A 27,058-nucleotide genomic window follows, 5' to 3' on the forward strand; every position below is an offset into this window, starting at 1 on the left:
CGCGGCTCCTTTGATCCCGCCCTGAAAGAGGCTCGGTTATTTGTTGACACCTCTGGCAGAGCGGTGTACTCCGCTAGGTGACAAAATACGGGGACAGCGATACGGGAGGCTGATACGTTTTCCAGCCATTAGGTCTGTAGAGGATGTGCGGAGGGCGAACTTCACACGTTTCCAACACTTTGGGGATTAAAAGGGAAAATCCCGTCTGTCAAGGTACTGTCCCGATGTGTGACATAACAGGAAACGATCAGATTGCAGAAGAAAAAATTAAATAGAAGCTGAAAAGTGGAAGTAGCAGAAGCAGTACTACTGGAACATATCAAACTCCAGCCTCACAATTCAACATGGCTGCCACAGTTTATAAAACAGTAACAATCTGTGTTTTTTTGCCTCATCAATCAGTTACCACTAATAAATTTGTAAATTTTTTTGATACTAACGCGTTTCTAAACATAGAAACACGTTAATATCGACTTGTATCACTAACTGTGGTTAGCCCGAATATTAAGAACGGTTCTTAAATCCTCCACAAGATGAAAACATGTACTTGTGTCAATTTTACTTTTTATCTTAGGCTCCAATGAACTGCTGATATTCATGATTTCATCCAATCAGAGTTAGAAAAGGGCAGATTGCTCCGACATCTCCTAATCCTTCCCTCCACCAAAAACTGGTGCGTCTAGAGTTAATCTTGCTTTCACTGTTATAGAGTTTTGAAGCAGATTCAAATTTGTTTTAAGTTTGTTTTTTTTAACACATGCAGCATTTTCATAACAACTGAATGTAACGTAGTTACTTGACTGTGGTATAAAATGGCTCAATGCAGCAGTACCAACATCTGGTTGTTGATCATGACTCTTGATGTGAAGAAAAGTGATTCCAATGTGAAATACAGCTGAAAACATACCTCGTCCTAGAGCAAAAACCTTTTATTGAAAAATAAAAGATTTTTTTTTTTTAAATTGCCAAGTTTCCACTATGCAAATTTATATTTCCAACGTGAAATTGCACAAGTACAAGTGCACAACAGAAACGCAGATAAACACATCAGTGGATATTTACATTAGTATTTATTACATATATTCTTAGTAGAAGAAAACCAAGGGTTGTAAGATATTTTATTTTATAATTCCTAAAAGCAGCTGCTCAAAACTCTCCAACCTCGATTAAAATTGTGACACTGGCATCATTGAGAAGGCCTCGGTTTCAACTGAACGCGTCTCCAAAATGACGTCCATGAAGAGCAGAAAAGAAAGACTCAACAATCAGAGTGTGTGGAACATGGCGAGGCCTCTGGGAAGTGCTTTGTGTGTGTGCATGTAAATTCAGCAAAGTGTGTGTGCTCTGTGTGTGCATGAGCAGCTGAGGCAGCCCTGAGGCAGCGGCTGGACCCTGTGATTGTTGTGCTGATTTATTTCTTTAATATGCTGCAGAATTATTGCGAAAAGTGAAGAAGAAAAGAAGAGCTGTGACGCAGGACGGCGCCAAACCAACAGTCAAAATCAACATATATATCTATATATCTATCTATATATAGATAGATATATAGATATCTTAACTGAATGTTACTTAATGTTTATGTTCTCCTGGATCCTCGTGGGCCGGTGTGTTCATGTTGACACACACATCTGGAGAGCGGTGAATGTCCTTCACGTTGTGCTGCAGAGCGACACATCAGCAGTTTGGCTGTTTGGGAAGTGAAGAAGAAACAGCCGAACGTGTAGCGCATGTTTGCTGCGCAGCACAAAGTGTCTTTTATTTGGAGGTGAGGAGAGCCCTGTTCCTCCACAGCAACCCAGAGGGCAGTGATGATACGCTTAAGCCTGCAAGGGATTGTGGGGGATAGGCTGGCTGCTGATAGGTTACTCCCCTGAGACAACCCCCTTGTATACTCCCTCCCTCTTCTCCCAGGCTCCCTTTCACCTGGCCAGGTTACCATGCCAACCAGCATCGGACAGTCTCTCCTCCTCTCTCCCCACCTCGCCCAGGCTCCTCTCTCTCTAGACTCTACTCCTGGCAAAAAAGGGCCATTTCTAGTAGCCAGGAATAGAAAATGGACCTGCCATTGATTTCCACTGGAGTGGGATGATTGCACAATCACGTCCTGCAATGTCGCAGTGCAGAAAAAAAAAAAAAAAAAAAAACATCACGAAAAGAAAAATGTTGCCAATGTGTCTAACTGCCGGTGTTAGTGATGTGGCAAACAAAATTATCCAGATGGGCCAGACGGGAAGATGGTAATGATACGACATAATTACAGGTGGATGGCTAATTCAGTGACAGGCCATTCAGCTGCGATCAGGAGGTAAAAAAAAAAAAAAACACGGGTGATTGGGGTGAGATTATGGTTATTTTCATCTTCATTTGAGTGGGATTAGTTGTTAGTTGTAACAAAAGGACAGAAACATCATATTTCCACTTAGCTATTGTAGAAATCTGTTGTTTTTCAACCGTTGGTGGCCTTTCGTGGTTATAAATGTCCTCATTCACTTCAGTTTATTTGTACAGTGAAAAATGTACAACTAATGTCACCTTAAGGCACTTTAGAAGGAAAACTGACCCAATTTATATCCAAATATATGTCGGTTTTAACACATATTTCAATTACAGAATAAATTCCAACTTGGTTCTAGTTGAAACACAATGCAGAGTTAATAAAAATCTATTTAAAGAAACCCAGGTGATTACATCGAATCACTGACTTCACAGCGATATAAACAAAAACATTTAACAAGATCCAATTGTAGTGTGCATTCTTGCTTAAGCTACATAGAGCATTACATTCATTAGTAATTATTCCGTTACTAATTTGGCATTTATTTGCCTTTCTGTTGTTCTTCACTTTGCAGATTACACAGAGTTCTGACAAACCAAATTCTCCAGTTGGTATTGTGATACTGGGATCAATCTGATACCAAGTATGATTAATATCGCCGATACCGATACTAAAAAAACAATCATTATAATTGAATAATTTGGTGATTGGATTTCAGTTAGTTTATTATTATTATAAAAGTTTTTAGATAAATAAAAGTGTCTTTTTATAAACTTACTACAACAGAAAACAATTTACCAGTATAGAGGTAACATAATTCATCTATAAACAACTGTTCATTAGTTTAAGTGAGTGTGTGACTGTAATCTACATTTAACCTAAATAGGAAGAATATGCTATTTTTAGCCTGCTGTAGTTTTAAAACAGTGCTTCTGTAATAGAGTGACTAAGTGGTTACACCTCCAGGTTTTGCTCCTTTACTTTCTATCTGAGATTATAATCTTTGTTGTCGCACTGCAGGAGCCTGTGTTCATGTTCTAATTTTTTCTTTTTTCTTTTTTTCTCCTCTTTTTTTTTAAAGAAATATTTACAATATTTATAAACATCACAGTCAAAATGTCGTTTTTCAAAGTCAGGCAAAATCGGAGTAGTCTTTTTTTTGTTGTTGTTCGTTTGTTTGGATTTTGGTTTTAAAATAAATATCCAATTTTGTTAAAACACACTCTCTGGTAGACATGCTGAGCTGTTTCCCCTATTCTGGGAGTCCGTAGGTTGGGCCAGGCGGCGGCCTGGCGCCATGGAGAGCGCTAGGCGAGGGAACAAGAACATGCGGCTTTTTGCCCTGGGGGCCAGACTGTATGTGGGTGCTGAAGCGGGGTGGGGGTTGGGACAGGGGTAAAAAAAGCAAAATCGCACATCATTGACTGGTTCAATGGCCGTCTGCAATGTACTGAAATAATTCCCTTAGCTGCACGATTGGCTCGGACATGGAGCATGATAGCAGCCTGTAGCCTGGCAGTAGAGCTGCACAGAGAAGGGCTGGATAATGATAACATCACATGAAGGTCACAGATAAATATGTAATCTTCTTGAAACCTCTCGTATTTTGTCATGTTGCGACCACATATTTTCAGGACTCTTATTCAAATGGCAGCACATGATGATAAAGTGGAAAGAAGGTTTTGGCAAATAATGACCTAAAAGGCGTGAGCTTGTATTCAGCTAAATGCAGGACAATCCTGGAAGAAAACCTGTTAAAAAAGTCTGAAGGTTTTAAGGTTTCACCGTCCAGCAGGTCAACAACCCCAAACATGGAGATTGAAGCATGTTCGAAAGGCTTAATCAAAGTCCAGACGTAAATTCAAATCAAAACCCCTGAGACTTGACTCACAGATGCTCTTGTCCAATCCGAGTGAGTCTGAGCTATTTTGTAAAGATGACCAGGCAAATTTTCATGTCCCTAGAAAAGCAAAGCTGGTAGACTTCCTAAAAAACCCCCAAAACAAAACAAAAAACAACCTTGTGGAAGACTGAATAATAAATGCATGCCACACTTTTTAGATTGTTATTTTTAAAAATGATGTCATCCGTCAAATAAATCCTCCCCTACTTTTCCTTGGGACGTAAAACAAAATGTGAAAAAACCTCTGGGGGTGTGAATACTTTTGCGGTGCAGCGTGGAAATCTAAGGGACAGCTCAGTGACCACGAGACCATTTAGCGCCGCTCTCTGCCAAAGCCTCATCATACACTCTGCCCTCATCACCGTCTTCAGACATTATGATGTCTAGCGGGCTTGATTGGTCTTAATTGGTTCTGATAAACACTGAGTGGCTGCTGACTGACTCTGATAGCATCCACTGTGCATTGGTAATGAATTGGCTCAATTGCATCTGTTTTGGGTCCTCACTGGAGATGCTTGACTGAAAATTGCGTTAAAACCATCAGTTCAAGCCTCCAATTGCAGCCGGATTGGAGACTAACTGGATCCACTAAAAAAATGGCCGCTGACGGAGGCCGAGCAAACCCAAACGCAGGAGCTCGTTCGAGTTCTCACGAGGTTTAAAGCTGCAGCATGTAACTTTTATAAAATAATGTTTTTAGATAATCTGTGAAAAAAAAAAAAAAATCAAGCTTCCCTGCCTTCTCCCAGTGCTAAATAGAAACAACTAATCAGAGCTGGGAAGAGAGTCTTAGCGCTCATCAACCACCCTCATGTACACGCTGCTCATCCCCGATAGGAGAGCCTGTAGTTAATGCTAAGGCTAGTTAGCATGGTCACTAATCCTTGTCCTTAAACGGTGAGTTGTTTCTCCCCCATTAGCATACTGATAATTAACAGCGATAAGACCCGCCTCCTGGCTCTGATTGGTTGTTTTTGGTCTGAAGTGTTGTGCTTCTTCCAGCGGCAATAATAGCTCAGGGTGGATGTGAAGGAGATCGATCTTTTCACGGAATATCTGTCTCATATCATACTGACGGTTTTAACAAACATTTAAAAACGATATACATTTCATAAACGTCCCACACTGCAGCTTTAATTCTGGTGCAGCGAGGGCAAGCTGCTGGAGCAGCCGGCGCGCGGTGCATGCCGTATTGTGACGAGACATTAGCTTGTGCGCGCACACACGTCTCATAACAATGAAAGTGCCAAGTTATGACATCAGAATAGCAGCAATTCATTTCCTGGGGAGTCCACCACAATAGCGTGGCGGAGAGGGATCTACGGGGAAGCGCTAGCTCGCTCGTCTGGGCCATTATTCCTTTGTAATGGCTGCGGCGGAGCCAGCTCTTTATGTTAAATGGCGCGCTCCTGTGTGAAATGGGCGCCTTTGTGTTGTGCTTGTTTGCTCACCTGAGAGCATCTCTGCCATCCATGCATCTGTTCCATACATCTCAGATTCGCTCTATTGATTTTTCTCCTGTGTGTTTACTCACATCAAGCCACATTTGGACAGCCGGTAACACACGCACACGCACCATGCTATCCATCACATGAGCGCGTCAGCCTGCGTTCCACCCTAATTGGCTCCTAAGCCTCTTAAGTAGCCAGGGCTGATGGAGTGGCGTAGGCTGGCCTGGATAAACAGCACGCAGCGTACAGAACATCATAGCTTCAGATGGTCCACATTACACCCAGAAAACATAGGGAGAAGCTTTAAAGGTTAATGAGCTCATTGTCTGAATGCACACACACACACATCACCCACAGGGGACATGCAGCAAGGTGTGGCTCTCCTTGTGCCCAGGGGCCTTCCTCCTGCAGAGAGGAGACACAAATCAGGAAGGGAAAAGTGCCACAACAGCAAGATGGCTCCGGAGCGGAGAACGAGCCGGAGGGGCCTCAAACAGACACACAAAGGGCCGGAAGAAAAAAAAACAGGAAACACAACGGAGATCAATACTCTGTGATATGAAGCCCAGGTTTCAGGACTTGACATGTTATTGATAATGTGGGTTAATAGAAAAAAAAAAAAGAAGGTAAAGTAATGAAAGCGTCTCCAAGCTTCTGGGAGATCTATTGCTAAAAAACAGCCAAGCATGACAGAGCGAACGCAGCAGTCTGCACCAAGAGAACAGTTAATGTGGGTTTTCATGCCTTTTATTCACAGTTTCTACTATGATGATACTCCACTACAGTGTTTTCCAAAGTGGGGGTAGCGGGACCCATGGGGGACCAAACACGGAGTTCTGGAGGTCTCAGAAAATTAGAGAGAAGATGAGGCAGAAAATGAAAAAAAAAAAAGAAACTATTTCATTTTTCAATCAATATAAATAAAATAAGTTACTGAAATGTCCATCCTTCTGATTGGCTGATTGTCAAGTTGCTTTGCTCCTCAAGCTAGCGTTGCAAGTGGGAAACGGAAAAGTTTCTGTCAAGAAAAAGGCCAAACGAATCGTCCAGCAGCCTCACTGTGGTCAACACTGCTGCAAAAAAATGCTGAGAACTCCATGGTGACTAAAATCAGAAGGTATAAGGCAGAATATGCTAAGCGAACGTAATGGTAACATAAAAACTGTGTTTCACAGTCGTTGTGAGGGAGAAGCTGTGCACACCGGACACTGAGTTCCGGTCTGTGTGTATGTATATATATATATATATATATATATATATATATATATATATATATATATATATATATATATATATATATATATATATATATAAACAAAGAAATTTGACATGGTAATTTAACACATTGAAATTGGGCCTCTGTCTCTTTAAAACTTCCTGCTCTGTCTGAAACTCTGCCTTCAGGAAGTCATCGCTCCTCTATTAACCCTTTAGCAAGGTTTTTGCCAGCGTTGCACTGAGAAGTAGCTCCTATAATGAGGTCAGTTGATATGCAGTTCAACTGAACTGTTTGCTAATTGCTGGTGGCTAGTCTGAAGGAGATGAGTGGGAATGTCGCGGGGGACGGCTGTTTAGTGAGGTGGAGGCTTGGAGACCGCACCATGGTGCGGGTGTCGTCCCCCCTGGTCAAAAAGGGGTGTAGGTTTTAATGTTTTTATCTTTTTTAATCTTTTTTTTTTTTTCAAAATCTCTTTCTCTTTCTCACTGTTTATTCAATGTCACATGCTGTTTTCTTTTAATTATGTAAAGCACGTTGAAATGCCTTGCTGCTGAAATGTGCTATACAAATAAAATTTGATTGATTGATTGATGAAAGCAAAGCTAGATCCATGCAGGCGTTTTACACAGCTGACTGGTTGCCATGGGAGATTAAAGAATTTCTCAAGAATCAAGTCAACATTGAAAGTATGTTTATGATGAGGGAATAACATCAGAACATCATGAAAAGCAAAACAGAAAGAAATCTGCAAAGAGGAGCAACACTTTTTTACCACATCATAAAGTGTTGCCCTGTTATAATATTTTTAGACATGTAGTTCTAATTCTGAGCCTTCGGTGAGACAGAGTTGCAGAAGAACTCTGCCGTTTAGCAGACAGTGAGGATCTCGGCAGGAAGTCCTCTGCTTAAGGTTGATAAGAGCTGCAGGGTCCTAAGCCTCATCTAGCAATGACTGATCAAAATGTGCATCCAGCCAGAATAAAGCTGGAGATGGCACACTGTGCTTAAAAAAAACAACTCTGGCATTTTCTGGAAACCCCCACCCCCCCCAAAAACTTTGACGTTCTCTATGTTAAGCTGTACTGTTAGGTGTTTGTTTAAACCATCAAGAAAATGTTTCTGTCTTTTAGCAAATACAAGGTGAAGAAATCTCCACAGTTCTCTCAAACGCCTGCTCCACAAAAAGTCCTTACTGCAGTTTCTGGCTATAAGCAGAATCCAGGGCTTAATCCAAAGTACTTAAAAAAATCCCTACTTTCTCACTCAGCAACTAAATTCTTTACTTTCACCAATGCAACAGCAGCAGTTAACAGGAAGTACAGACTCTGTACAGAGCAATAGGCTGGGTGCTATCTCCTAGACATGCAGATTCACCTCTGAGTTTTAGCAGCAGCTAAAACCAGACAGGGACAAACCACCCAAAGGCATAAAATGCTCCCTGAGTCTTTTCAGAACGGAGGCATTTGAAGGTGAGACTTACTTTTGACGTTCAGATACATGGACTTGCTAACATCGGCCCCGACGTCGTTGCTGACCCGGCAGAGGTAGAAGCCGCTGTCTTCCTCCAGTACGTGCTTGATGAGCAGAGAGCCGTTCACCAGAACCTCAATGCGAAAGCCTGAGTTGAGGGCAATGGGTTTGAACTGAGGTACCCCGGCACCTTTTGGAGAAAGCAGAGCAGGACGGTCACTTGGGTTAGACTGTGAAAGTCATTGTGAAAAAATTTATATTTGTGTCGTCTGCTAATATGGGGTCCAATGGCAACCTCTTAGGGTAGCGGTTCTCAACGTGGGCGGTACCGCCCCCCAGGGGGCGTTCAGAGGACGGCAGGGGGCACTGGCGGACATTTTTACAAAAGGGGGGCGCTGGGATTCCTTTGGGGGGCGTTTGGTCGAAGGTAAACTTTACACCTTAAATTCACAACAATGCCAGTTTAGACTTTGAACAACTTGGTAAAACTGTATTGTGTAACATTAAAACATGCTTGGCTGCAACTGTATTGATGGCAACTCTTCTCCTTCTTCTATTCAGTGTTTGTTAGCTTTTGGCACAGCTCCTCTCTCCTGCTACTGGCAGCAGGAGAGAGGAGCACCGCTGTGGTGCATCAATCCAGTGTTACATCGACTGATAATGTTGCTGTGATTCACTTTGTCTGGTATTTTTGTACATATGTTTTGGCAGTTCTGTGATCATGTTAAGCAGCAACTTATGTTAAAAAGTGTTTTATTTCCGTTTGAAAGCTGCCCGCTTCCACGGGAGGACAACAGAAAATCGCTCTTATAAACATGTAATTACTAAAATCACGATACCCTCACTGTGTATCCCTTTGAAAAATGAACCCATTTAAATAAAGAAATCCCTACCTGTGTGATACCACGATAGAGAGCGTTCATTTTATAGCGTTAACACCGGTACTGTGGTCCGGTATGAAACGGGTGTGATAGAACAACACAGCACTTTTAAATTTCAATAATCAGAATGCAGAAATTGTTTCCGTTGTTTTAAAAGGTTTATGTCAGTTTGCCTTTTCCCCATCGATACGCTTCCCGACCACCCTGCACCTTAGGGGCTTAAAAAAAAAGAAGACGCGCACATTAAGCAAAACTCTGAAACAGGAGAAGCGGGACATAAAACGGAACGACAAACTAGATGTGAATTATGGCATAAAAACAGAGAATCCGACGCTGAACAGTGAAAAATCAACACATGATGTGAAACACATGACGATTAGGCGGCGCAGCAGGTGATGAGTGAAGATTACTGATGGTGAGCGTCAATAAATGATAAAATAAATGTAGCAACAGGAAAGAAACTAAAGTGGACATAGCAATAAACCAAGAGAGGATAAAATTAATCAAATGAAACTAAATGGAAATGAATGAAGAGCAAAATGCAAGAATAAACTAAGAAACTAAAGTAAATACAGAGGAATAAACTGGTATGGCAAGACCTTTCGAGCAATAATTAATAGAGAGGACTGTATGCCAAGAATAAACAGACACCATTTCCACATAAAAGGTAAAATAATATTGTTGAAATGTCATGGGTTTGTTGAGACCACATCTAGTACTGAGAATAAATATAACTTACAGACCATAACAGTAAAGAACTGATCACTTATTTATGTTTTTAATTAGATTTGATATATCTCTGCAATATTATTTTTCATGTCAGTGTTAATGTCGTAGGCTGATGACTCCATGACACTTTCAATTTGACTCATTAGGATTTGATTAAGAACCAGATTTGTTATTTGTAATTTCTGTCCAGTAAAACTATTAATCTATAAATCAATAGACAGGTCTATATAAAGATATAATTCATGTTTCTATCTCATATTTATTTGTATGGGGCTTAAAGGACCTGGGACTTTTGTTTTTCCAATGAAAGCTCTGGTTTGCACAATAAATGCCATGTGGGTGAAATTTTATGGATGATACTCTGATGTCCCATTCTCCTGAAGGCAGCACAGAGCTGCACCACCAGAAACCGACAAACACTGAAGAGAAGAAGAGCTATGATTAATATAGTTACAGTTCTATCCATGTTTTAATGTTGCAGAGCTCAGTCGTTTGCAAATAGATCAAAGTTTAAATTGGCATTTTATCTGGTCATTTTGTGGAATATTTAACAACTAGAAAATGGCAAGAATATTTTTTCCACTCTGATTGGCTGCTGTTAGGCCTACCAATTTTAACTTAAATATTCTTTGCATTTTTCATATACACTTGTGAAAATAATTTCTATTCCTATGGCTTTATTGTTCTCTGGGAAATTATTTTTGATGGCAAATACAGAAACAAGCATAAAAATCAAAACATCTACAATAGTGATATTAATATTAATTATAAAATAATGGTCAGCGGAAAGTAGCCTGCAAATTCTTTGGTGGGGGGCGGTGAGGGACCTGGATAGAGGCTAGAGGGGCACTGGCACAAAAAAGGTTGAGAAACACTGACTTAGGGGGCAATTTAATCCCTGTTCATACAATGTATCGTCTGTTACCCAAAGCTCCCAACCCACGGAGCTCCTCCAGACTAGCGGTAGCAGCAATTAGCAAACACCTGGTGGAGCTGGTCATACAAACTACAGTGCTCCTAAAAACATTTGTAAATGCCATCATTGGAGAAGTATTGTTGTGATGATGTGGGTAGGAGCTTCTTAAAGACACAGAAGTCAATTTCAAGGCATCAGATAACAACTTCAATGCCTTTTAAGTTGTTTTTGATGTACACAGCATAATCATAAAAACTAAAGTAACTGTAACTAGAATAGTTACACGATTGTGCTATAAAATGGCACTATATGTCAGGAAAATACATAATACTGCCCCTTTAAGAGGTTTCCTTCCAGAATTGACCAGTATTTAGCTCCAGCTTCAGTCCCCTGCTGAAGAATAGTATCACCACGGCATCATGCTACCACCACCGTGTTTCACAGTGCTGATGCACTGAGTTTCCCACCTCGCATAGATGTTTTGCATCCAGATGAAAAAGTTCATTTTATTCTGCCACCAGCAACTTTTTTTTTCCACATCTTTGCTTTGTTCATGTAAGTTTGAGCTTCTAAGATCCAAAATCAAAAATTTCCAATCAAGGCAGTGGGTGGAAAAAGGTTCTTGGACTCACTTCCGACTTGATTGTTTTAAAAATATACACCCTTTATTTCTTACAAAAATCTAGACAATTACTAAAAAATTATTTACAATTTAGTTGAACATCAAAGTTAACTTAATCTGATGTTTCGAGTTCAAAAAGTGGACAAAAAAATTCATCTTACGAAAACCTCCCGTCTTCACTCTGGACATTTGTCAAACAAAAGCACCGCAACCACCACACAGCTGGTGTGTTTTTAATCCCTTAAATGAATGGACGGGTCTAAAAGTTACCAAAGTAATCTAATCAGTTCCAAATATAAAAAATTATTACAGACTTTGGTTTTACACTAACTTAAGTATATTCTAACTACCCAAAGAAAAACTAAACTGATAGAAACTAAAATTTACAAAAGATCCACATAAATGGCCACATCTCAAGCATTTGTTTACCTTTGGAGTATTCCCACTGGATGGTAGGAACTGGATAGCCTTCAGCTGAGCAGTTGAGGATCACCGCCTTCCCGTAGATGGCATCCTGGTCCTTTGGTTGCACCACAAATTTAGGAGGAACTGCAAGTAAAACAGACTTCTCATTATTGATGCTGAAATGTGTTTTAGTTTAGGATTCTGAAGCAAAATAAAAAAGCAAATCTAAGCACTTCTACTGCTTGCATCTCTACACCTATCGTCCCCCTGTTCTGTCCTCACCTCGGACGATGAGCTGACTCTGGTGCTCCACGGCGGCAGCTTGGTTGCGAGCGATGCAGGTGTAGTTCCCGTTGTGGGCCAGCGTGAGGTTGGAGATGCGCAGCGAGCTGGTAAAGTCGATGTTGTCGATGGTGACGCCCAGGCTGGCCGGGATCGGTCGGCCGTCCTTCTGCCAGGTGATGAAGACGGGCTGGTCGCCGGACATGACGACGCACGGGATGAAGACTCGCTGGCCAATGGAGAACCGGGGAAACTCAAACGGGTGGATGGTAGGTGGGACTGTGGAAGAAGACATGCAAATGTATTTCCCCTGCAGGCATGTGGCTTACATGCTGTTCATTAAAGTTTAACATCAGCACATGTTCGCATTCCTCCTCCCCATCCCATGCAGGAATTAAAATTGCTTGTTTTCTGTGAATCAGCTGAAATTTCTCTAATCACACGCAGAGACAACATTCTCTACCCTCCCCCTTTTTTTATGCTCTCTGGGGACGCTGTAGCCATCGTGAGAAGCAGATCCTTTGGAAAATTAATGATTTAAAATAGCATTGGAATAAGCAGCACTTCAGTGCTTATTTAATTCACAACAAAATAGGCATAATAGGCTCCTGGGGATTCCCTCTCGCAAGCGGAGGAATGCTAAGCAGCCGAGAGGCAAATTAGCCAAGGTGGAATCGCAGTGTAGCTTTTGCCTACGCTGTGTGATTTCCCCCCTTCGCACACTCGTTAGCTCGTCAGGGCCCGCCAGAGCGAGGGAGGGGCCGGGCTTGCCCATCCAATGATGCAAATTATCCAGCGTCACTGAGGAAAGAGAGCCATCTGAGGTTATCTTCATCTGGCTGTGCTCAGCACCGACGCATATTTTGATGCATTTCAGATGAACCGGCTGGCTGGGATGATGGAGATGGAGCGCTGCTATGTGTGTTTTACATAGAGCAACCAACAAATATCTGTTTGTTCTGTGTGAACCATAAAATGCATGTTCTAAATCACGTACATTAAACATGGTATAGATCTATAATAAATACTCATTTGTGCGAGTGAGAAAAAGGAAAGGTTTGGAGACATAAAACAATATGACTCTGAAGTTTGTTTAGAATATGTTTATCCTTGTTTTTTTTGTTTTTTTTAAGTAGCTCATTCTGAATCACAGATAAAAAAAAATTTGTAGACTTGCAAAAACCCGTCAGAATGGATGTTGAGGCTTTCAACCTTGGAGAAAACTTTCAAATATGTTTCCTAGTTTATAAATCACTGAATGGCTTGTCACTAAAACATATTAAAAACCTTTCGGACCTCTCAGGTCTTCTGGTTCTGCTCTGCATCCCCCAGAACAAGAACCAAGCAGCATTCAGTCTTAGCGCTTCATTACTCTGAAATAACCTTCCAGAATCGAGTTGCCGTCGATTAAAAACAACGAGGTAATTGTTTAATATATACTCAGTATAACACATGATGGGATTTGACAAACATAGTGTTTACTGCTTGTTTCAAAGTTGGTGTCATTGTTCTCATCATGCCTTGCTGCTGAAATGTGCTACACGAATCCATTAAGCCGTTTTGGGTTGTGTGTAACCTGTATGCAGAGAAATCTCTACAGTTTGGGACATTGATGATGGTGCACTCATTTACCTCATCATTTCTCATAAATACACACACACCACCAACGTTCCCCAAACAGCACCACATGTTGGCATCCATCATGATGCGAAAGCAATAACTACAAACTGTTGCTGCATCAAAAATAGCATTATTAACATTTCGGTGATATTTCTGACACTCTAACTGCATGTCAGGCATTGCACCAGTTTCGACCGGGGCCTTACCTTTAACAGTAACGTAGACGCTCTGGTGAGTGGACAGCTGAGGCTGCACCAGCACGTTGCACGTGTATTCTCCTTCATCCACATCCTTCTGCACATCAAACAGCTTCAGGGTGCCGTTGTTCTCAAAGGCCCGCTGCCGGTGGTTGTATGGCAGCAAGTTGGAGTCCTTGTACCACTTGATGGAATAGTAAGGGTAGCCGATGACGCGGCAGTGGATGTACATGTCCCGCCCAGCAATGGCAGTGAGGTTTTTCATAGGTCTGATGCTGGCAGGCCCTTGAGGACAACATTGGAGAGACAACTCTCTTAAAATGATTTTGAGGCCTGTGGGGTTGGCTGAATGATAGCTGTGCTGTGTTGTGTTTGTTCTAAAAACAACACAAAGATTACATGCCTTGTTTGTTCTTAAAACAACGTGAGAGAACAAAAACCTGCAAGGGCGTTCCAGAATGCCTCACTACGTTTACTTCACGACGTTGAAAAAGCGTTGATCTCAGCTAGAAACGTGATTTGAGTTGTTTGCACTACCACAAAATAAGTCGTGCAAGAAGTTCTTTTTATATAATTTGATTACAATTCCATTTCTACAAACACAAATTTAACTCCGTACCTCATCCGGTTCCATAGGACACTTAATGTCCACACGGTTTTCCCTCTGTATTAGCAGAACTACCCAAAACTTGGCAAGTTCCACGGCTGCAGAAAGGATTGGCTGTCCCACTCTAGAGTTTATGAGGTGGCACTTTCTGTTGTACATAACAGTTTTGTGTTGAAAAATGACCCTTTTTTCTTTTATAAGTATGAATCAACTCCGGCTCTCATGATATTCAGGAAGCATTTTGTTCTCACTGTGGAGCTTGATGCTTTTATGACACATTAGATGTTTGTTCAAGGTCCATCTGACAGCACAATACAAATATTTAAATATGACTTCTTAACAACAACTTTCTACCATTTTAGTGCTCAATCCAATTGTTTCTGGTTGTGGAACAAGATGTTGCAATATTAGAAAGCAATGATATCGCTTCTCAACTCAACTTGGCTCTACACAGGTTGGGTCATTTCCATTGCAATGTGGGTGGGATCATCACAGCAAAATGGCCCAAAAAGTAACGTGATGTGATTTGAATGCAACCAACTGCCTAATTCTGACTGCACTTCTTCATCTGCCACCAAGAACAAAAATGACTGCATCAAATATGTCAATCTTTGTTTATCTTCAGTTTTTTTCTTTTTGCCACTTTTGCATAATGTAGAAACTTGAATTTTACTTCTTAAACATGTTTAGTAGTTATATAACCAGTAAACAGCTACCCCCAAGTAGCTTGTCTAAGCTTGAACAGAAATAGTTTAAACAAGATTCAATGTTGTGTTGCATCCAAGTTTGGTTCGCTACTCACTTGTGTGTTGTTTTGTCTGGTGCTGCAGTGAGTACAACCCTTTGCTTTCTCTAAAAGAGAGTACCTTCCAACCATATTACCGGAAAATATCCACTGGTATAAACTTTCATACTTTGTATAAGCAAGTAAAACACACATCTATAAAATATTTAGCTAAATTACACAGCTGAGATCACATGCGGAGTTTAGTTCAACTCCTATTTAGATTATCATTTTTGGAACAACTGTAGATATCAGAGAAATAACCGACATACTTTCTCAGCACTGAACCGTTTCAGTTGAAACCAATGTTTCTCTTTCTCCCAAAGACCTGAACCCTTTCCACAAACTTAGTGAGGCACTCCTTCTGCGTCTGCACATCTCGGTGCTTTTAGGGTCGCATCAAAACAAAACGTCTCAAGACATGTTGATGTGTGTATGTGATGGTGTGCTGGAAGAGTTGATCTGACAAGCACCTCTTACGTTTATTCGCGCCTGGTAGGAAACCGTCCCTGCCGAGTTGTTGCAGATGCAGCGGTACACCCCTCCATCGGGGACCTGGGTCTGGGTGATGTTGAGGTGGCTGACCACGTGGCCCTCGGCGTTGGCGTAGTAGGAGATGCGGTGCCGACTGTCCCGGATCACGGGTTCGTCGTCCAGCGACCACGTCACCCGAGGCTCCGGCGTGCCCTTCACCGTGCACGACAGTGACACAAACTCGTTGACGTTGTAGACCTTCTCGCTGAATGAAACCAGAATCTTTGGGGTGCCATCTGGACGCAGACGGGATTTAAATACAGTCACACAGTGTCTGCTAAGGTCATCAAAGAATGCTAGAAAATCCAGTTTAAAACATCTACAGAACAAATGGTATTGAAAATTCAGTGGACTGGGCATTACGGTGCTGAAATAATTATTCAAAACAGCAAACTGTGATTAAAAACTGCACAGAAGTTGCATTCAGAGATCACAGATTCACAAACTGATACAAACTCCCAAGCGCCCATTCATTTCTGCGGGTTCTGACCTTCCAGTATCACTTGAACAAAGTCCTGGGCGGACATCTTGCCATGCCTGGCGAAGCACTGATAGGCTCCTCCGTCGCTCTTGGCCATTCCAGCCATAACCAGGTTCTCTCTGCTTTGGCCTGTCATGCGGACACTGTTGCTGGGGTAGATGAGCTCTCCATTGCGGTACCAAGACAGTTGATACTCCTCAGAGCCAGTTACACTGCAGGTCAAGGAAACCTGGCTTCCCACGCTGCCTTTCACCTTCCTTGGACTCACTGTTACCTTCAGGGGTTCTGTGTTTTAGGGAGGCAATGAAACATCAGTGATCGATGTCAAGAAGGAGAAATATGCACATTGTCACATTACGCACTTTAGATATCTGATAAAACTGATTCAACTCCCCACGGTGGGTGAGCAGATCAACACTGAGCACTGACCTTTTACGTGCAACCTGCCAACAACCTCGGCGTTGCCGTAGCCGTTCCATACTTCACACACGTATGCCCCCGTGTCACTGGGCTGGGCTCGCTCTATCAACAGGCCTGTGACGCTCTGCCTAAAGCGTGTGTCTGGTTCCAGCGGTCGGTTGTCCTTCAGCCAACGGTATTTGGGTGCCGGGTGACCTGAGGCCTTGCAGGGCAGCTCCACTCGATGATTCGTCATCACCTCGCGACGCTCGAAGCTGTCCAGTATGTGCGGTGCTGAGTTGGTTGGATCTGAAGGGCAGAAGAGCGAGGTAAGTTAGGGCTGTGAACTCTGTTGCGACAGGTTGAGATTTGCCCGATGTGTGATGCTTGTCTTGGTCGTCAAGAGCATCTACTGAAATGTTTTAAGTAACTGGTGGTCATTAGGTCCAAGAACTTTAGACCAGACTTGTCTGCAATGAACTGAGGACACTGTGAACAAATAAGTCATCTGGCAAGCGCAAGGTCAAGAGCTCAGATTCAGCTCTGCCCTGACCACATGCCCAAGTGTCCTTGAGCAAGAACCCCAGACTCGGATCCGTTTACATCTTTAAGAATTCGCACCCCCTTTTTGTATCCTTGCATTTCTTTACTTCCCAGTTCCATTTTGCAGAATTGCTCCTTTATATTGCTGAAGAGACGCAGCTGTCTCTCACCCAAGTTCAAATGACCTTAATGGCACGTCTTCTTCTCTTCTGTTGTCAGCTTCATTTCTATTCAGATGACCTACAGGATTTGTCACTAGCACAATTTTACAGCCAAATGTTCCTTGGTTACATATGCATATATTTATGCTTTTAATTTGTAAATCAAAAGTATAAAGCATACGCGCTGCTCTCAGTAGTTCACTACTCTCTACTCCAGGTAATAAACCTGTTAGCTTTACTCACTTCTCACTGGTATAGTGCTAAACTGTGTGCAATATCAAAATTCACCATGTGTAACATAACTTGCCTATTTGTCAATGTGCAATATGACTTACATTACTATTTAATTTATTATTTATTTACTTTAATCTATGTGTAACATCTGCCTACCTTAACATATACACCTGGAATTTACTTATTTTTTACTATACTGTTACAGTATTTCTATATTCGCTTGTATTTTTTGTATATATAGATTTTTATATTTTTTATATTGGTTCTGTTCTGTCCTGCTGTAACAATGCAAATTTTCCCACTGCGTGATTAATAAAGGAATATCTTATCTTATCTTATCTTTGTTAATTTGGACAGAAAATCTCCCACACGCTGGTGTTTTAATCTCTACTTGGTAAACAGATAACAAAAAGAATCGACTCACTTTTAGAAAAGTTGTCTGTTTACACTGATGATGGAGAAGTTTAAGACTCTGGTTCCTCACCTGAGACAATGAGACGGGCACTATTGCTCTGACGGGTCTCTCCTGTGTACCGATGTCGTGTCATACACCTGTAGTTGTAAAGCCCGTCCTCCATTTGCACATCCAGGATATACAGGGCACCCGTGGATGTAATTAGAAACCGTGACACTGAGAGGAGACACATTCAGAAAGCAATATCAGCACACTATGAAGCATTTCTAAGTGTAGATGTACCTTAATGAAATCATAAAATCAGTGAAACACAGATGATAAAATGACACCCATAAATGCTTTAAATGCCTGTGGTGGAAGCCGTTACAACATGTGACGTATTTATGTTGCCCACAAGGTAAGTGCACCACATTGCAAAGTGTGGAAAAGCTATCCGTTTCTTCCCATGAAGCATCTTCTCTTGATTCATTAGTCCCTGCTGTGCTCCCACTCAGCTTAATTGTCTTGTGCAATAAACATTAAAAGAAATAGTAAACCACTGTATTACACTAGACAAATACAACTGGAGTCTCTCACGTGTGGTTTGGCCCGCCGCCGTCACTCTCATGCCAAGAAATTAACCAAAACAGAAACACAAACGCACCGTGGTGTAAGGATTCACCTACTAAAACAAACGTACGGCATTTCTCGTAAAACCAGAAGTCTGTCAGCCAAGGGGCCGTAAGTCCAAATGTGTTAAACAAAACATCTTCTGCCAGGTCACCTTCCCTGATTTGACCGACTGTCAGGTGAGCCATCAGCTACCTACAACACAACGGCTCCACTCAATGGGCTCCAGTATCACAACGGAGGCTCCAGTGCCTCTGTTCCTGGAGGATTCCTGTGCTGCAAAGTTTTAAGGCATCCCTTCATTTGAGATCTGCAGAGGCCTGGTATCCAGCGACCATTTGATTCAGGTGTTTTGAAGCAGGGATGCATCTAAATGTTGCAGGATGGTAGCTCTCACGCCTGCTCTTCTGCCTTTGTAAACACACCACAGATCCGAGCAATATGGTCTTCCAAATATCATTAAAATCAAAGCATTGCTTTGGGATTGCTCAGCGTGGTGCTCTAGTTTTGGTCAATAATTTGGAGGATACCAGAAGACATTTGAGAAAAAGACGGTCCATTTTTTCATGGACTGCCATCTTTTGGAGTCTAAAGAACCGTGATCGACATGTGGAAGGAATAAGCGAAGGACCAGTTGCCTCCAGATTTCATCACAGGAGAAGGTTGGCTTTATATGATAATAATAATAACAAAAGAAGACGTGACAATCGCAGACGGTAGCGGAGAAAGACAGCCGAGTGTATTCGTTTCGTCTTATACATCGCAGAAGCGGGGAACAGAGAAGATCCAATATTGAAGTCACTTAGCAAATATTTGCAAGTCAAGTGAGGTACGCAGCCCTGTGTGATTGTAGTCACCAAACATCTGCTGCAGCCCATTTAGCTCCGAACAGCTCTGAGGCGCAGTGACAAGACTGTGTGCTGTGTAGCAGTGTAACACAGCTCGTTATCATGTAGCTCATCGCTCTTCCCTCTCTCTCCTGGGGGAAACTCTCACACACAGGTCTGCTCTTCTTTTTTTTTCTCTCTCTCTCCTCCCGCTCCAGACTAAAGTGCGAGGAGCCTGGGATCACAGAGCTCTTTGATACGGCACGGCTGCGCAGGTCGGACGACGGTAATGTAACGCTAATTTGCATGAACACGTGGAAGGAGACTGAGGTAGTCAATATTTATGAGGGGGCGATGTGCGGCGCCGTAGCCGGTGGCTGCCGGAGTATTTTATGTCACGAATGATGGAGAGGCCTATCAGGGAGGGTGATCAAATGAGGCTGGCGCATGGCGGGGGGATTCTGCAGGTACTGCGAGGCTCATCATGATGCAGACTTTATGGGGTGTTGAATTACCCTCGTTTAGTCCTGTCATGCCAGTTTAACACTGATTAAGACTGCTGGGGGAGACTCTTACACAGCACATCCTTAAAATAAGGGAATATAGATCACCAAACGCAGCACGCGACGGCATCTATCTTGAGTTTATTGGCGAAGGAAAGCTGCAGTGTGTAACTTTTATGAAGAACATTTTCTACATATTTGCTAAAACTGCCACTTTGTTGTGACAGAATGGTATGAAACATAATCTGTGGAAAAATTTAGCTCCTTTGCCTTCTCTTAGAGCTAACATAGAAACAACCAATCAGAGCCACGAGGCAGGTCTTAGCGCTGCCTGTGACCGTCCATGTGGCGCTGTTCATCTCCCCCTTTCTCCTCCTCCTCGCTCTCTGCTAGGCTTCAGGAAACACAACCCGTGTGAACCCTCAGGCTAGCCAGCATGCAACCGATGACGGCAGACAAATGGTTTACCTGTAACAATAAGTAGTTTCTCCGCCATTAGAACATTGAGCAGTGCCTTCATAATGTTGATTGACAGCGCTAAGACCCTCCTTCTGGTTCCGATTGGCTGTTTTTGACCGGGAGCGGTGCATTTCGTCAGATCACAACTCAGAGAAGAGGTGGCGGAGATTGATCTTTTCACAGATTATTTGTCTGTCTCATAAACTGGACGGTTTTAACAAACATTTAATAAAAGTTACACACCGCAGCTTTAAGAAAGACACGAACGACAGAAAAATGAATAAAACTGGTGGAGGAGAAGAGTAAAGAGCCATGGCCATTATATTGTAAGCAAGTGTTGACCTAGTTAGAAACAGGAGGCCATGGATTTGACACCCTGCAGGGTATTTTGTTCGCTAGTTGTTCAGACGCTGTAAAAGTGTCCACAACAAACGCAATCAGAAGGAAGAGGAGGACATGTGAGGGGGTGTTTACATTCAGCAGGCTATTGCTTGTTCCTCTCTTTCCCGCTTTCTTTCCTTTTCTAGGAACATTGTCTGGCATCAGCAAAAACAGCAGCAGCTTTCATGGTAACATACGGAAAGGGACAAAACACAATTCTGAAAGATCATATTTGGAGTCCAGTATGAGGAGCAGTTAATTTTGTTTCTAGTTCAATTAGAGGAATCTGCTCTCATATGTACAGACAGACCTAAGCAGTGTTATCTTCTTTCAATACCATAAGTACTTTAGCAAAACGTACAATTCAGTCCAATCATACAGACAGGTTCAAAGTCAATTAAATCCATTCCAGTTCAATCCTACCATAAAATAATTTATTTTATAACTTAAATTTGCAAAAAGGTTTCTATCTAAGCATCCAGAAGACTTGCATTGAGTCGCTGACTTTGCCTCCTCATTAAAACAAGCGCTGACAGTGGACAGTTAACTTTGCAACAATCCCCCTTGCTGAGGATGCATGTGGTGAAAGTGGAAAGGAAAACTGCAGTTTGAACCGGCAGCAGATCCAGGCTGAGCTCTCATCTGTCCTGGTCGACTGCTAGCTTGTGAGTATTATTTTTCTTCCTAATCTTTCTGCTCCTCATCCTCATCCGTCTTCTTCTTCTTTGACAGGTGAAGCAGGAGAAGAAGTTCACAAGCCTTTCATGTTTACGGGTGTGGAAACTGTGTGTTCGTCTTTTTAGGTGCTTGGTCGTTGCAACCAGAGGAACAAGGATGGGGGATGCACACACCAGAGCTGAGTGGAACCGCACCGTGATGAGGTCCTGGCCTCGGCATTTTCACCGACAAAATCTTCTTACAATGGAAAATGTTGAGTGTTACAGAACAGATGCCTTTTTTTCATAAAAAGTTAGTTAGTTGCATTAAGGTAGTTTGCGTGAAGTACATTTTTAAGTAGGTAAAATGAAAAACAAGAAACAGAAAAAAGTTCTGAACTGTCAACGTGACAGTTTTGGCTCCTGTAGAAAGAAGTTTGGACCCCATTTTAGTAATAAAACATCAATATTTTGTGCAATTGTGTCAATTTTTTTTTACAACCAATTTTCATTGCTTCTGTGAATGAACCTTCACCCCTCTCTACCCAGCAGTAGCTCAGACTCCCTAACACAAAAAGCTGCAGCCCAAACGTACGTACAGCGGGCCCTCCAGGACGCAAACATGTGGTTGCGTCCTGGAGGGCTGTAGGGATTTCTGTTTGTATATTAATATTTTTCTGTGTATTTCCACATGCGTGTGCGTGCAAGAGAGTGTTAATCCGCTAACAGCCTCCTGCAGCAGCAGGGAGCAACGGTCAATAATAACGACTGAAGATGCTCGCCGCCGCCTTTCCCTGCTCTGCCCACCGCACGCCTGACCCCTCCCGCCTCCAGCCCGTGTTAGAACATGTCAGACGTTCGAGCGAGGGTTTCTGTTCACACCTGTGCGTACGCTCTGTAAATTACGGCTTCGTTTCGGCCCAGGTGGCTTGCAGGACCATCGGTTGCCTCCTCTTCCCTTCCTCCCGGCCCACCCAGCTGCTTTGGCATCGCTGGTGCCGCAAACACAAGTCTCTTTCTGTGGCTCCTCACTAAATAGCTTCAATTAATCCCTGTTTAAGCCATGCTGAGCCTGCAAGTAGACGTTTTGTTCTCCAGGACACTTTGCGGTTTGCCGCCGAAACCCTAATTGCTCGGAAAACGTAACAGAAAGAGTGAGAATCCCGCCTGTGTGCTGTTGAAGCACTTTTTGACAAAGGACAGTTTGCACATGTGTCATCGGAAGACACAAAGGTTAAAAACGCGCACCGAGGACTGAGAGAGAGCGAGGGTTTCCATGGGACACAATGACACACGGCGGCGTAGCTGAGCACTTTGACCCGAGCTTGCTGGGCGACCATCTGCCCCGAACTGCCCCGCTTTAACCCGAAAGGATCAGAACGGACCGCTGACGGCATTCCACTGCGGTTCTAATTGAGACATGAAAAGAGGAAGGATGGTGAGGAGGTGAAAACACACTGAAGGAGAGAGAGAGAGAGAGAGACAAAAAAAATTAAAGATCAAGAGGAAAAGAGCACCTCTGGGATACAACCACTTTCTGTCATCTTAAATGACTTACAAATTGGCTTACAGCTATGCGCTTCCAGAGAGAGGGGAGGGAGGAAAAGGAAAAAAAAAGAGGCAACTTTCATATGCTAATTCAGATCATGGTTAGGCAGAGCAATTATCAACAAAAGTGTCAGCCCTGTCTGTCTGACAGATCGCAACGGGAACCCGCCACCTCTATCTCTCCGAGTCTCACCCCAACTGGAAACATGCTGCCGAAAAGGCAAATGCTCACTGTAACTCAGTGGTGTGGTTTAAAAAAAAAAAAACCAGAAAGGAAGCTTATTCTTTGAATTGTAATTACATCTGCAAAAAACATGCTGGTAGTAATAAGCGGCAGTAACTTTCCCCCCAGAGCGCCTGGAAAACTTTGACTTGAACTTGATCAACAGCAGTCTGGAGCCCACTGACGGGGAAACCGGTGCAGTCAGCCAAACCACACGGATAAAAAGTGCCTCCTCATCACTCTGCTATCGGAGTCCCTGCTGCGAAGCTGTCTTCGAGTGTGCTAGTGAGCGGAGCGCGGTCTCAGGAGACGAGCCCGGGCCCATGGTGTCACCGTAACCTTGGCCACTCAAAGTCAGTTGAGAGAAGAAAACCGGGGATAATAATTCGCAGCGCTTTCGCAGCTTGAGGCCAAATTACCAGCAAACCTTTTAACTCCTCCCTTTTGTTTAGAGATGTGTTTTGCAACGTGCGTGCGGGAAAATTTTAATTACAAAGATAAAGAGCAGGCTCAAGACCCGTCTTTTTTAATTGTACTCCCAGAATTGGATCATCTCCACGCAGTTTGTGCAATTTCAATAAAAATGTGTGTTTCTGAATGTAGAGTTGGGCAATTGTAGGTTTGTTTTTATTGATCTATACAGCACTTTGAGCTGATTTTAGTATATAAGGGTGCTTTATAAATAAAACTGATTGACTGATTGAAGATCAGAACACAAACTGCTGAAAACAATCCTGGATTTTGTTTCTGAACTAGGCGTCAATTTCTGGTACAGCTCTAACCTGAGTCAGCTGCTTTCTGGCTAAAATGGAAAAATTCCAACTTTTCCAGATCAGTGAAGGCAACACGTGTGTTACTAGTTTGTATTATATTGTCAAGAAGAACACTGTGAATTTCTCCCCACTGAACCCAGTGAGAAAGATATTCAGCTCATTTTCTTACGTTTAGACCCATGTGACATGTTTTCATTACACCAGCACACAAGTCCAACTATATGATTTAATTAAATACACACTGACATGCTAGACCCCAATATAAAAAAGTTTTGTGTGCTAACTTTCTTTACCAACAGCAAAGTAAGTAGGAAAAAAGGGGAGCACGTTACGATAAAAAACTTTGAAAATTCTAAACTTTTTGACTTTTGAAATTCAGAAATGTCCATGGATTTTTTTCTACAAAATTTCAGAAATATGTCTGAAAATTTCTGATTTTTTTTGTTGAGATTTAAGATTTTTTTTTCTATCTACAACAACCCTAGTATGCAGTCATAGAAAAACTACCTCATCCTAGTGCTTTTTTTTTTTTAATTGACATGTTTCCATTGAGCAAATTTATTTTCGCAATTCCAGTTTGCGCAGTTTTATAGCCAATGTTTATAGCTAGTGCTGTTGCAGTTTATATCTCAGCCTAATATATAAGCTCACTGCAAATAGAGCCAATTTAAATTCTGGTTATTTATAATGAGCTTCAGTATATCGCAGAATAACAAGTAGAAATTCATCCATGATAATAAACATTTACAAGCAGCTGTCTTTTCATCAATCTGTAATTGGTGCTATAATATTGCCGTATGCGACGCCACATTGTTTCCCAGTATGATAATGTGACACGGGGACTGGCGCCAGAACTGCCAGAATGGGCCGTGTGTAACGACGAGTGGACTGTGAGCCCAGGCGGGCCTGGGCTTTAATTAGGCCTCGTCTCAATCATTGGCATTGGAAGTGCGATTTGATCAGGCTGGCATACGTACGCCCCTGGAAGCAGGGGGACCCTTCCGGTGTTCGCAGCCCGGGTAATAAAAATCATCTGTCACTCTTACAGGAGGTGCTCTGACAGCTGCTGCGGTTGCCATGACAACACGTTGGGCTTAGTGTGCAGTATTCCCAGCGCTGCAGCAGCAGGCAGACCTGGAATCAGGCTTGTCCAGTCTAATATTAGAGTGGACAGAAACATACATAAATAATCAACGCTTCCTCCTTCTTTTTTATATACATGTATTAGTTCATTACCATGAAGGAAGACCCAGTGATGACTGATTCTATATGTTTGTTTGTTTTTTTCAATTTTAAGTCTTAATTTAAAATATTTAAAGGAGTTCATGACGTCATTAACCTTAAAGGTTTTCATAACCTTCAGAAAACAACCAGATCCTTCACCTTTCTTAACAATCTGTGGATAAACTTTTATCCCACGATGTCATTTAATTCAAATATTACATAAATAAGAGTACTGAAATTTAAAGTTGGATTATTAAATGTTTTTACACTTCTCTACCAGGAGTGCCACTACATCTGCAGCATATCTCTGAAATTCAGTTCACCATTTTCCCTTTAAAACGACTAAATCCAAACATTTAGCAACAATTTTAAATATCATCTTAAATTCTTTTCTCTAATTCTCGTTTCAGAATCAATTAAACAAACGGGGAAAAACAAGCGGACCTCTTTGCAGTACCCGGTCTGTAACCGTCTGGGCCTGGGCCCGGTTTTATTCCTTCTCTGGAGTCGAGTCGGTGCAGGAGGCTGAGCGTTTTCTTTTCCTTTTTTTCATTTTTATTGCCGCCCCTAATCAGCAGCAGCATCCCTCTGCTCATTAACTAGACACACGCTAGCCGCAGGCGCACGGCCTCGTGTGTCAACCGCAGATAAAGATGTCATCTTCCGCTTCACTGAGTAAACTGCTATTAAAACTAGATGCAAATAGACGCTGAATGATATTCAAATCAGCAGGCTGAAAGAAAGCTTAAACCCCGAAGCCACACAGTTGCCCCACATTCTCGTATCAAACTAAAGGGCCGAGGGAGCCGAGGTATCTTCCGTCTTCACAGCTTCACCCAGGAGCACGGTGGAGGGTACGTCCAGGTATTTAAAGGTTCAGCGAATCGCAAGCTGTTCATGTTCTGAGTAGAGCTAGAAATCTAAACTCATCAAATGCATGAATGATACATTCAATTTGGGTCTTAAATCTAAAGTTTTTTTTTTTTGTTTTTTTTTACAATATTTGGGTTGCGTGATATAACTTTTATGAATAGACGAAATATGTGGAAAAGTTTGAATTTAATGTGGATTTTCTTCAATTTATGCAGAATAAAACTATACATTTAGGTTTATATATATATTTATGGTTGGTTAAAAGGCCCTTAAAGCTGCAGTAGGAAGTTCTGAGAAAACAGTGAGCTGAAGATTTGAACAAGCCCACCACAGCTTAAATTATGTTACGCGGTGAACGTAGGGGAAGGGTGTGAGCAGCGCGTACATGAGCTTAACTGACAATTCTAAGATCCTCCTCCTGGCTCTGATTGGTTGTTTCTGCTTCTGCAAACAGCTGTGAGACCACTAGGGGGAGCCAGAGGACCTTCTGACTCATTTTACACCGTTATGACTTAGACACAATTGTAACAAATACGTAAACGGTACGTTTTTACACAACAAGAATAAAAGCTGGGCGTAATTTCACCCAGGTTTCAGGTTGAATTTGTAACATTTGTTCAATTTGTTTTGTTTTTTTCCAAACACAATCAAGTTTTTACTCATAGTCAATAAATTTCTAACAGGGTCGAGACCAGGTCTGTTTATTGGTCTGTTTTATCCATTTCAAAAGCAGTTTGGATGTGTTTGGGATCCCTGTGCTTCTGAAACATCCAATTATGTCAAATATTAAACTATTTTGCTGTAGACCTGAGATGAGATGAGATGAAAGTTGAGCTTCTTTACTATGCCCTTCA

The 27,058-nt window shown here is 42.1% G+C and overlaps 1 protein-coding gene across 3 annotated transcripts in view; it reads right to left on the reverse strand.

Moving 5' to 3' along the window:
* dscama (Down syndrome cell adhesion molecule a) overlaps positions 1-27,058 on the reverse strand; it is a 101,020-nt gene that overhangs the window by 18,008 nt on the left and 55,954 nt on the right. For 2 of the 3 annotated variants that reach the window (XM_008428267.3, XM_008428268.3), the window contains exons 4-11: positions 18,198-18,344; positions 16,806-17,084; positions 16,386-16,661; positions 15,835-16,131; positions 13,980-14,255; positions 12,154-12,432; positions 11,896-12,015; positions 8,329-8,508 (exon numbers count right to left, since the gene is read on the reverse strand). In XM_008428267.3, coding sequence (XP_008426489.1) covers positions 8,329-8,508; positions 11,896-12,015; positions 12,154-12,432; positions 13,980-14,255; positions 15,835-16,131; positions 16,386-16,661; positions 16,806-17,084; positions 18,198-18,344 — 1,854 coding nt within the window. Of the gene's footprint in view, positions 1-8,328; positions 8,509-11,895; positions 12,016-12,153; positions 12,433-13,979; positions 14,256-15,834; positions 16,132-16,385; positions 16,662-16,805; positions 17,085-18,197; positions 18,345-27,058 lie in introns of those variants that run through there. The other variant, XM_081615952.1, reaches the window with a different exon arrangement.

The sequence above is a fragment of the Poecilia reticulata genome, chromosome 14 (assembly GCF_904066995.2).
Source record: "Poecilia reticulata chromosome 14, P_reticulata-male-v2, whole genome shotgun sequence".
Taxonomy (NCBI): domain Eukaryota; kingdom Metazoa; phylum Chordata; class Actinopteri; order Cyprinodontiformes; family Poeciliidae; genus Poecilia; species Poecilia reticulata.